General features: G+C 37.1%; 1 protein-coding gene across 1 annotated transcript in view; it reads right to left on the bottom strand.

Moving 5' to 3' along the window:
• Positions 1 to 966: 966 nt before the first annotated feature.
• Positions 967 to 12,620, bottom strand: part of AstA (allatostatin A) — a 35,050-nt gene continuing 23,396 nt past the window's right edge. The window contains exon 3 of the mRNA XM_089839253.1: positions 967 to 2,607. Coding sequence (XP_089695379.1) covers positions 1,218 to 2,607 — 1,390 coding nt within the window. The 3' untranslated portion in view covers positions 967 to 1,217. The remainder of the gene's footprint in view (positions 2,608 to 12,620) is intronic.

The following is a 12,620-nucleotide window of genomic DNA, read 5'->3' as shown; positions in this document are numbered from 1 at the left end:
TAATTGTCTCAATTATCAAATCCGAAATTATCTTTTTTAAGTTCAAAGTAAAACTAATTTAAATGTAAATATTACTCGTAAAGTACAATTAATTATCTTTCTTTCCTTCATATCGAGCTAATTATCTGATAGACTAAAACTCGCTAATTATCCTATAACGTTATTTTAATTATTTTAAAGGTCTACTCTAATATAAACTCACTGGAATAAAGGCGAAGTATGTGTTGAGAGCAAAATCATTCAATTGAAATTTAATCTTCGATTCTTCGCCGTAATTTGTCACTTCCCGACGACAACCACCTATAAGGGATATATACTTTGATCAGTGCACTTAAAATTGAAACGGATGTATCCAAATCAATTAGGCCTAATTGAAAAATGACATTTTAGGTCTCGTACAAGTACAATAGAATCATACGTAGATTTATTGGTAACCCTTGGTCAGTAACTTCTTACTTTTTCTTTTCAGTTCCGAAACATTTTCATATATTTTAAATTGGTTTCAATAATAATTATTTAAATTCAAGACAGATACGTCGAGTTTAATAATTTTATGTACACGAGTGTTTTAATTTTAACGTTTTTACGATAAATATAAATTTTTCCATTTATGGACGACCTTTAACCTTAATTTTTATTTTTTATATATTTTGTAAAACCGTTCTTTTTGTTATATTTTATTTTGGCAATTAATACGTTTAATAATAATAATTTCCCTTAATCGAAACTTAGTTTTAACTGAACGAAAAATTATTTAATTTGTACTTTTTTTGTATCGTCGCGTTGATTGTAATTAAATATAATTAAAATTATTATTGATGATTGTCTCCAACAAAATAATGCCGGGGGGAGGGTAGGAATTGACTGAAAACTAATTAATTTTAAACCTAATTAATTAAACACTAAATTTTATATTTTTTGAGACATTTTTATTGTCTAGTTGCATTTATATATATATATATATATATATATATATATATAGACAGGGGGAGGAGCTCCGGTAATTTTAACCAATTAAAACACCCGTAAAAAAAGTCCAAGCTTATACCCCTACCTTGATTAAAAATTGAGTTATTTAAACTTAATAAATTAATTTATTTTAAAATTGTTTTTATTTTCATTTCTAAATTTATACGTTAAAACAATATCCCTGTAAATTTTTGACTTATATTTATTTTATTTTTGTTTTGTGGGTCGCGTGGTTCTCGTTTTGCGGTTTACAACTTTTCCTCGGAATTGACCATCGTCTGATCGGCTTCTCTTTTTCGTCTGCCCAGTCCAAAGGCGAATCTTTGATCTTGACCATTAGTGCCCCGTTTTCCCAGTCCGAAAGAAAATCGCCGTTTCATGTAATCTTCAATTTCCTCGTGGGGATTACGCTTGCCTAGACCGAATGCGAATCTACTAGCGTTCCCACCTTCGCCGCCGCTCTTTTTACCCAATCCGAACGCGAATCTACTCTGGTCTTCGACTCCCCTTTTACCCAACCCGAATGCGAATCGACTCTGTTGGTCCTCGGGACCTCGTTTCCCTAATCCAAAGGCGAATCTACTCTGTTGGTCCTCGGAACCTCTTTTACCCAAACCAAAAGCGAACCGGGACCTATCATCGGACGGTCTCTTACCTAACCCGAACGCGAATCGACTTTGTTGGTCTTCAGGACCTCTTTTACCCAAGCCAAATGCGAATCTACTCTGTTGGTCTTCGGGACCTCGTTTACCCAAGCCAAATGCGAATCGACTTTGTTGGTCTTCAAGACCTCTTTTACCCAAGCCAAATGCGAATCTATTCATTTCCTCCTGACCTCTTTTGCCTAAACCAAATGCGAATCGACTTTGTTGGTCTTCAGGACCTCTTTTACCTAAACCGAAGGCAAATCGACTTTGTTGATCCTCAGGACCTCTTTTACCTAAACCGAAGGCAAATCGACTTTGTTGATCCTCAGGACCTCTTTTACCCAAACCAAAGGCAAATCGACTCTGTTGGTCTTCAGAACCTCTTTTACCTAAACCGAAGGCGAATCTACTCTGTTGATCATCGTGACCTCTTTTACCCAAACCAAAAGCAAATCGTGACCTATCATCTGACGGTCTTTTCCCTAATCCGAAAGCGAACCTACTCTGTTGGTCTTCGGGACCTCTTTTACCTAACCCAAAGGCGAATCTACTATCAGGGCCAGCGCGTTTTCCCAAACCGAAGGCGAATCGACTTCCGGTTCCTTCATCTTGTCCTCTCTTTCCCAATCCGAAAGCGAATCGACTGGAATCTTGACCACCTCGTCTGAATCTCTCATCAGGATCCGTGTCCTCGGTGTCGTCATCGTCATCCTGTTCATTGGGATCTTCTTCATCGGTTGATGACCGTTTTCCAAGTCCAAAGGCGTACGAATGTTGTCCACCTCTCTTTTCGGAACCAGAGTTGAGGATTTCACCAACCCCTTGATTTTCGGTTGTCGAAGCTGGATTTGTGGCATCCAGAAGCTCTTGGTCCAGTTGTCCAGGTTCGTGGTCGGTACATTCGACGGAGGTTGGTAACAGCGTATGGATCACCAAGTGTATTGTTAGGGTGTAGATTATTAGAGATCTTTTACATAAAGACCCAACGCTCCTGCCATCATGGGTAACGAAATTAAGGAACGGGAAAGATACAATATTCAGTTTTAATTGGTATAGTTTTATTATAACAATTAGTGCAAAACAAAACACTTGTATGTGCTAATAAAAACAATCGGTGCTAAGGTGAAACAAAAGCATGCAAATATTAATCACACATACTTGACATAAACGCAAGAGGTTGAATTTTGATTCCAAAATTAATAAAAAAATAATTCCTTCCCAAAATTCTTTATACTTTAATTATTATGGTTTCCTCTATTTTTAAAAATATCTCTGTTTGGGTTTAATTTGGAACAGTCGAAAAACTTATAGCGGGTTTCCCATTGAAGCCAAGTAAGAAAGAAATTTCGAAATGATTTTCTTGTCAGTAGAAACGTTCATCTTAGAAAAAAAGCATTACTAGCGAGAAGCCCCTAAACTTATAATATAAGAAATAAATAGTTCTTTTCTTCATTTATTTATTTGCCAGTTCAATATAAGAACTAGTCATTCATTGTTTGTAAGAAAGTCCAATAATAAAAAAATCAGTAGAAGCCCCAAAGGAGTCTTCCAATAAGACCTATTCGTTTTCGTTAACTCTTAATCAAATTTAATTTTAAATATATTATAATAATGGCGCCAATCAAATTTGAGCCTCGCGTTCTTAAATCAGTTTATACTGGATAATAAACCGAGGGGGTAAACACTCCGTACGACTAAGTTCATTGGCAAACGCTTAACGTGGGAAATAGGCTCAAGGCACGAGATAAACCAGTTAGTTCCAAGGCTTACTCAATATTCACTCTTAGCTACGAAACGAACGTATAGTCTAAGGTATTCCCGGGTGAACATTAATTCGCTTTCAACTAAATCTAAAACGTTGTATGCAAATCGCGTTACTCTTCGAGGTGGAATCGTGTATATTCTTATCCATCTTCTATTATACTGGATACTTAATACAATAATATAAAGCTGAAAGGCGAACACGAAATGACACTCGTCTCGAATTGAAATGGTCCATATATAGAAGCTTAAATTCTTACGTCTTTAAATCTCGCGCTAGAGAATGGTATGTGCGAGATATCAGCTTTTATTAAAAAAAAACAAAAAAATAAAATAACTTGCTGACAACAATTCAAGTATTTTTCTGCTTTTTTTTTCAAAGTAAAGTTGAGGGTTTTTAATGTTGGAATTTTCTCGCACAATGAATAAATTAACGGAAAATATTTCTAGCCAAGGCTTAGGCTGTGTTATTTTACGTGTTCCAGACACCCTAGACATAAATATTTATTTTTTTCTTTCTCTCTTTATAAGGAAATATTTGAAGATTCAAAGATTTAGATTATGGAATATTCAAACAGTTTTGCTCCATTAAATTTTACGAATCAATGCTTTTGAGACTATATTGCCCCGTGCAGTGTTCTTGAAGAAATGATTAGGGAGAACTCGATATTAAAATGTAAACATAAATTCATAAGATACGTTCCATAATAAGTCTTTCACTGGTAACTTAGAAACTGGAGCTTGTCATGAAGGGAGGGAGGTAGGTCATAGATTCGAGGTAAAGCGACGCCTGGTGAGGCGCTGCTGTCAATGGCTTAGTAATGCAGACTAAATAGGACCTAGATGGAAGTCCTGCAAAATTAACCACCGAGTGGAGGACTTCAATTCTCGCTTGTCGTTCTCGAACTAGCTCGAGATATAAGTCTCTAGCATTACGAAGTATAGTTTGTATCATACTTATGGGAACATATCTTATAAACGTATGATGTAACTAAATGTTGTTGACCCCCATGATCTTCAAAACATCGCACTCAGTTTAACCCAAAAAACGCGCCGTTTAATTCATAACAGACTTATCAGATTCTGAGGCATTCCTTAACCATAATTTCAATGAACCCTGAGGTCCTAAAACCAAAAACTATAACTAGAGGGAAGAGGTTCTTGGTACAAGAGGAGTATAAAATATTTCAGAGAAACTGGCTCGCAGGCTCTAAAAGAGTGTATTACATTCAAGATGTGTCCTATTCTCGAATGTTTATGGTCTTTGCTGAAACCGCTAGAGGGCGTTTCGTTTTCCGCGCGTCCCCTAACGCGTTAACACCGAGCTTATCTTAGACAGGAAGCCGTGGCTCAGTTAGCTAAGAACGCTAAGAATATAACCACGGGACACGCACCGAGAATCTACCTTCTTTTAAAAACTTTAAGTACAGAACGTAACTCTGATCCTAGAAACAGTTACTTGAAAAACTATACAATCATGGTCCCTAAGAGACTGTGTCCTCCCTAACTTAAAGGACAACCAACAAAATCGTAATCTCTTTTAAATGACACTAAAAGTTTGTTTTTCCCTCTGTTTTAATGCCCTTAGCATGAGGTAACGTTTTTACTTCTCTATGGCGTAATGGGAACAAGACTCCTTTGATTCTATGGGACCCTTATACTTGTAGATAAGTTCCTTAACCCTTTCGGCATATTCATTATTAAAACCAGCATGCATCGCGGTATTCCATAACGATGACAAGGAAAACCGTGTCAATTACATTTAACGAGAGAAAGATGCGTAATTTAATTTTAAAACTTGTCAAAGGGGTCATCATTAAAGTTACAACGATTATTATATAACGTTGTCAATCTTATATGTACGTACGTACGGATGAGCCATCATTTAACAATTTCAAGCGAGTTTGGATGTTGTTCTAGAGAGGACCAGAATTGAGTACTTTCTGAGATTGTTTCTGATAAGTCTGCCATAAATTTAAGGGTGTTTGGTAGCCCATATCTCTGTAACCATTAGGGAGAAGGTGTAAATTCGCCACATTTCCAGGTTTATCTCCAGTCCAAACGTAGGTCCGGAGTTAATCCCCGCCTCTAAATTACAACCAGCATCTCATTGGTTCTTTAAAACTCACGTCAGCGCGACGCGAATGACGAAAATTATAGTCATATTTTCCGACTGAGGAGAGGCGAAATAGCCCGGCCTCCTTTTACGTCCCCCCTTGTATTTTGAAAGGGGGACTGGGATTATGGTGCCCGAAAACTTAGGCATCTTATACCTTCTCCCTTATAAACTAGATATCACTTCTTGCTGTAACTAAATGTAGTAGACCCCATGATGTTCTTGGACACTTTCCACTCGGTTTGGCACTAAGAACGAATCCTTCAATTTATTACAGACTTATTACAAACACCCTGTACAAGATTTGTGATAACATATATATTTAAAAAGAATGTACCCTAGACTATAGTAAATTGCGAAAATGTTTTTCTATAACTTTAGTTTTGCAACTAAAGGAACTTCGTAGGGAGAAAAGCTTGGCCTTGTCAGAGAATGCACCTTCTTTGACAAGACAAGGCTTAAGACAGCTAGCTAGCTAGAGAGAAACCACATACAGGCTGATGCCACGGGATTTAACTTGCCTGACAAGACCTCAGAATGGAAGACAAAATACCGAGCATTATTTTGCGATGAGAAATTACTATGGAACAATTTTATTTATTTTTGAAGATTTCGTGGAATTACAATAAAGTTGGTATTCTCGGAAATTCGGAAGAAAAAAAAGATTAATTCTAATTTCTGTTATTGACAACAGAGTTGCGACGAAAAAAAATTAATTTTAAAATGAACTGATTTTTCCAGGCTTTCCATGAGCGTCTTTAGTCATTTCAGAGATAGATTTAATTTTAGAAGTAGGAATGGAGAACAGAGTAATCTGGGCGCGCGTCAAAGGGGTATGAAAGAAGAGGCGGGTCATAGCGACAGAGGTAAAAAGAATTACGTATTTTTCGCTGTCCCCGTCAGCAACGTCATCAAAACGAAGTTTAAGTGAGCCAATAAGATAATTTAAACTTTTCGTTACGTGTTGGAGGGAGGGGCTCTATACTGGGTGGGCTATGAGTCGGACTGAAGTAAATACTAACCGTTCTCCATTCCTACTTTTAAAATTAAATCTATCCCTGGTCATTTTAACTCTTATTTGTTTGTAAAAAAAGAAGTCAGAAATAATATTGTGATTTTAGTTTAGCACCGTCAACTTACAAATACTTCAAGGCGAAATCATTTAGGAAATTTCCTGTTTTATAACTATTTTAAAATTCGGTTTTCCATTTTCGAAAATCACCGAGTTTCCCAGATAATGTGGTGTTCCTAAATATATACTGTACTATTATATTACTTACGCTGTTTGCCAACTCCCTTATTCTACAGAAACGCGGGGCGTTTGGAACATCTGAAAGACTAGAGTTTAACATTAGGTTCCTCCGACGTTATACATGGTATCAAAGGTCAAAGGGTATTCACTAATGCTTTGAACTAACTTCGGTGCTTATATTAAGTCCAAACCCTATCCTATATTCTAAATATAACTGGATTATGACAGGCTCCTCGTTTAAATGTATTTAAATATTATAATTATTTTTAATTCTTCCGGGCATTCGATTCGAAGATATTCTCCTCTCCCCCGCCCCTATCCAATCCAATTCTTAAATAAATAAATAAATAGAAAGGGGATCCATTGTTTGAACTAGAATTAAAGACTGGCCGAGAACCAGGCGGTGCGTTCTTAACTTCTCAATTCAATTGTATATATTTGTATTTAATCCCGTTAGGGACCAAATGATTTTAAAATACGTCTCCTGCAATCTCAGATAAGCTCAAAAGTATAAAGCCCGCTTTCAATATACCTACTTGGCACCGAGTTTATGAAAATTTACGATGTGAGAAATATATAGATTTAATTACAGTTTCCACGTGGTGAAAAAAAGGCGCGAAATACCACGTGAAACAAAAACAGCTAAAATTTGGCGCGAAATACCACGTGAAACAAAAACAGCTAACATTTGGCGCGAAATACCACGTGAAACAAAAACAGCTAACATTTGGCGCGAAATACCACGTGAAACAAAAACAGCTAACATTTGGCGCGAAATACCACGTGAAACAAAAACAGCTAACATTTGGCGCGAAATACCACGTGAAACAAAAACAGCTAACATTTGGCGCAAAATACCACGTGAAACAAAAACAGCTAACATTTGGCGCGAAATACCACGTGAAACAAAAACAGCTAACATTAGGCTCGAAAAAAAGGCGCGAAATACCACGTGAAACAAAAAGAGCTAACATTTGGCGCGAAATACCACGTGAAACAAAAACAGTTACCATTTGGCGCGAAAAAAAAAACCGCGAGCGACCCACGTGCATAAAAAATTATTATTTTCTATCTTTGCACGCGCAATTCTCAAAAATTCACAAATTCTATAACGCACGTGGATGTTTTCCCGAGCTTCTAATATTGTTTTCCCGCCAAAGCGGCCAAATGGAAACTAACCTTTAAATTCAAAGTTGTAATGTTTTTTTCTTTACAGAACGTCTATTTATTATCTCGATAATAGTCCTTAATATGAGAGCGGCTCAATCAAAAATCCTCAACGAAAAAAAAATGAAAAATTAAACTTTGACAGATTTTTAATGGGGTCGTTAAAATCGACACCTTGCAAATCTGAAGAGAGAGAAAAAAAAAGTGTTTTAATTCCGGAAGGAATTATAAAAGGTGGGTGGATTTTCTGCCAAAATTTGAGATTTAAGATTGAAAATCAAATTTAGGTTTCGTAAGAATCTTCGAGGCCTTAAGCTATGAACTCGGTATAATCAACCTAACTCTTCACTAAGTTATAACAGAGATTCAAAGGCTTGGACACCTCATACGAAATATACAGATAGTATTCCTTCAAAATTCTCGGATAAGTTTTAATCTGATAAAGAAAACCGTGCTGCGTCTATGTGAGTGTGTGGGTTAACCCGAGGCCTAAGGTACCGTAGTCTTTCAAAACTTACGCGTTGTCGTGTTTCTGGGAACCTTTACGTTTTCTCCGTCCCACTGGTAACGTCATCGTCTCAAAATTATCTTTATGAAAAATTCTCAAATGACATACGTATCTCCCGAGGTTCTCCCCACTTCTACAATAAAACCATAAGTTTATAAGATATGTTCCATAAGTATGACACTACCTATACTCCGTAATGCTAGAGACTTACAGCTCGAGCCAGTTCGAGAACGACAAGCGAGAATTGAAGTACTACACTCGGTGGTTAATTTTGCAGTCCATCTAGGTCCTATTTGGTCTGTACTAAGCCCCAATTTGACAGCGCCTCACCAGGCGTCGCTTTACCCCGAATCCATCACCTACGTCACTCACTTCATGACAAGCTCCAGTTTCTAAGTTACCAGTGACAAACTTATGGAACATATCTTATGAACGACTAGATACGCTATCGTTGTATCAGTAAAAGGAATAATAGTGGTTAAACCCTCGATCGTATCTCGGACCCAACCGCATGAACCGATAAATCGATTTGGACAATTTTCAAGCTTGTTGATGTAAATACCTATAAGTAGGAGGGTAATTTAACAGAGGGTAACTTACCCATCCATAGTTTCTCTCTCTCAAGGCTTTCTTACCCTCCCCCCACACCGAATATTGAATAAGGTCAACTGAGTGCATTTGAAGCGGCTAGTTCTGATCTTTCAGAATGCATATCGCGCCTGCGTGTGACGTTTAAAGTTGAAGAGTTCATATATTCGCAAGAAGTGATATCTAGTTTATTAGGGAGAAGGTATAAATTCGCCACATCTGCAGCTTTATTTCCAGTCCAAACGTAGATCCGGAGTTAATCCCCGCCTCTAAATTACAACCAGCCAGAATCTCATTGGTTCTTGAAAACTCACGTCAGCGCGACGCGAATGACAAAGATTACCTATTTTCCCGATTGAGGAGAGGCGAAATAGCCCGGCTAACTCGTTTTACGTCCCCCCTTGTATTTTGAAAGGGGGGACTGGGACTATATGGCACCTAAAAGCTAATCGTTCAAAAATCCCAATGGTTTTTCCAGTAGCCGCAGAGCTTGCTGGGAAAAGACAACCCGTATGACGAACCTGATTGGTTCCTTAAACTGCGTTCAGTCAACTGTAATCGATAAAACCGAAGTCTTATAGTATACGGCGTTGACATTTATGGTTAATATTCCTGAACGCAGGTTACAATATTCAGTGCTGAACATAACACAGCACTGTTTTTTGTCTTTGGTTGATGCTTGATGGTGGGTTTGTGGGAATGCGTACGAGAGAAACTATTGCAGTTGTAAGTAAAGATCGCTAAATCAACAAGCTAAATCAATGTTTGGATTTTGGTCGAGCAGATGATATTATGATTTGGGAAATTGGGAGTGGAACTCGGGAGGTGAAAAATAACGTATTTCATTGGTCAAAGAACTGAACTGAGCCGAATTGCCCTCCCTTTTCATCCCCCCTTTCGTGGCGGTTGCTCCTCTCAGCTTTTGACTGCCCAGCTTGTTTTTTTGATTTTAGGGTCTATACTTAGGCATCTTATACCTTCTCCCTAATAAACTAGATATCACTTCTTGATATTCGAAGCGTATTTTTAACGAGTCTATGCGGGTAACTAGACTTCGAAGCTCAAGGAAGCAGAAATAATCTGTATAATTAATTACCACAAACAAACTGCCATTAAATCAAATCTAAAATAACCTGGCTTCATTTGAGCTGACCTGACCTGACCTTTAACGACGAGGGATCAGATTAAGGTCATATACCAACCACCAAGACGAAGATGGCAGAGCAGTAGCTAAGGCGCGAAGATTGTCCCTTCAGCTTTGGATTTTAAATCAACTAATGAATATTTCACACATAAGTATTTACCAAAGGACGAAAACCTATAAACTAGATAGTCGAATCAAAATATTCCATTTTAATCCTTAATTTAATTAATATTCGGTGGCAAGTTGTCCGTGCTAATTCATTAGTACGCGGGTTTAAGGTAATAACGGCCCACTGTCTTATTAGTTCGCGTAATGGAGTTTCCCTAAAATTGAGAAGTTTCGGTGTGGTTAGTTAAAAATTAATTCGGGAGAATGTGTCTTAACACTTTTAATTAAAAGATAATCCTAATAAGTATAGAGGAAACTTTAAATCCTTTAATGGCATTACTACACTAAGCCCAAAATCTTAATAAAAAAACTTTAAAAAATTTAAAGTAAAAGGTCGAAATACTTAATGCTCTGAAGGGCCTTTTCATTTAAACCCTGGTGTAATAAAATCCCCGCCTTTCTTAAGCTTACAATATAAGAATTATACGCTACAGTTATAAAGTTAGCGCGTGAATTAAGATAAATATCTTACATTTTCCGCGCGTGCGATTTCATTTGTTAGTGCTTTTCATTTAAACCCTCGTGAAATAAAATCCCCGCCTTTCTTAAGCTTATACTGTAGATGAATTATACGATATAGTAAAAGTTGGCGCGTGAATTACGTCACAAAACTTTATCTGGCACGCGCTCTTAAATTTAGGCGCGAAACTCCACGCGATTATAGTTTAAACATTCCTACTTCAAATTTAATCGTACAATGGATGAATGATCACGGGAGAAGAAAGAGGATTTGATATATTAAAATTTAAAGACGTTACAAACAAAGGGTTTTTAAGGGTTCTTGCCGCGGATAAAGGAAGGCGGGGCAGGGTGTATAAACGTATCTAAAAGACAGCTCTGATTAAGGTTAACAGGGGTTTTATCCTCTGGTAGGAACTAATCCTGAAAAATGTTAGGAAAGTATCGTAAATATAGCATCCAAGATATAAGACGCCAATACTGGCAGTGAACTTTCGGGGGTCAGGAAGGGGCAGGGGTCGAAGAAGAAACGGGCCGAGATCTTTTATTGGGGGATAAAATTCAGTTAGTGCTCGCGAGGAGCGAAGTTTATAGACTGGACCGAGCTGGACTGGACTTTCAAAGTATATTAATAGTAAAAAACTGTGCACACTGACTTATCTCAATTAATTATTCAACGCCAGATATTATCTTTAATATGATTAATTTCTATATGGATGGATCCCATAGGAATACCATTGCCTCTGGTGGGTTACTTTGCCCTGAACACGAGTGTATTGCAAGGTAAAACACTTCTACAGGGGCCATAGGATTAACATGGGGTTGTTTCAGCCTAAATGTCGGCATCACCCGCTAACAACTTATATGATATAATACATATTTTGTTTTTAAATTACTTTAAAACCGTTCTTGCGAACCATTCTTCCTGTCTGCTTGCTCTAAAAGTGGTCCATTTATGGGCCTAGTAATGGAGACAAAATAAATATTCATTCATTCATTCATTCATGCTACAACAGAAACAGCTACACAGAAGTCGAAATAAAAACCATATAATTCTCATTTCAACGTGGCCTGAAATATATTCTCTTATTTCAAACGTGGCCTGAAATATATTTCTCTTATTTCAAACGTGGCCTGAAGTATTTCTCTTATTTCAAACGTAGCCTGAAGTATTTCTCTCATTTCAAATGAGGCCTGAAGTATTTCTCTCATTTCAAACGTGGCCTGAAGTATTTCTCTCATTTCAAACGTGGCCTGAAGTATTTCTCTCATTTCAAAAGTGACCCGCAGCCAGTAAAACTTTTAGAAATTAAACTTATGCAAAAACTATTGTTCAAAAATTAACCAATGGCTATTGCTATTACTATAAAAGAATATAGTATACTTTGAGATACGTTCAACAGCTCCTCCAAGGGAATTTCCTTGGAATCAGGGCGTACTGAAATACTATATAATAGTAATTTGCATATCAGCAACTTCCGAATGAATAGTATGTTATACTTAACCCGAGGGTTGGTTTTGACGAATTCCGAAACGTATTCAAATAATCCTAGACATAAATTTTCTAAAGTTGTTTCAAATGTATTCAAGAATTGAGCGTGAGAGAAGAGATTTTCAAAAGGATTTCAAAGGATTTCCACCCACTACGTGTTGAAATATCTTCGCGAAGGACCTTCAATTGAGTAAATAGTGACACTTCCCCATCCTTAACCGTATTAATCTCAATGAGAAGATAGCATTAAGTGCCCTTACGCTCTTTGAAATACACTTTTCAATTAAAATGACAAGAATTCCCGGCTTTAAGGCGTAACTATTTATTTAATTTAATAAAAGGGGGATTC

This window comes from Phalangium opilio, unplaced genomic scaffold (genome assembly GCF_054372755.1).
Source record: "Phalangium opilio isolate 3A_F unplaced genomic scaffold, DU_Popi_V2 ptg000048l_1, whole genome shotgun sequence".
NCBI lineage: Eukaryota > Metazoa > Arthropoda > Arachnida > Opiliones > Phalangiidae > Phalangium > Phalangium opilio.
This window is presented reverse-complemented; position numbering and strand designations above follow the sequence as displayed.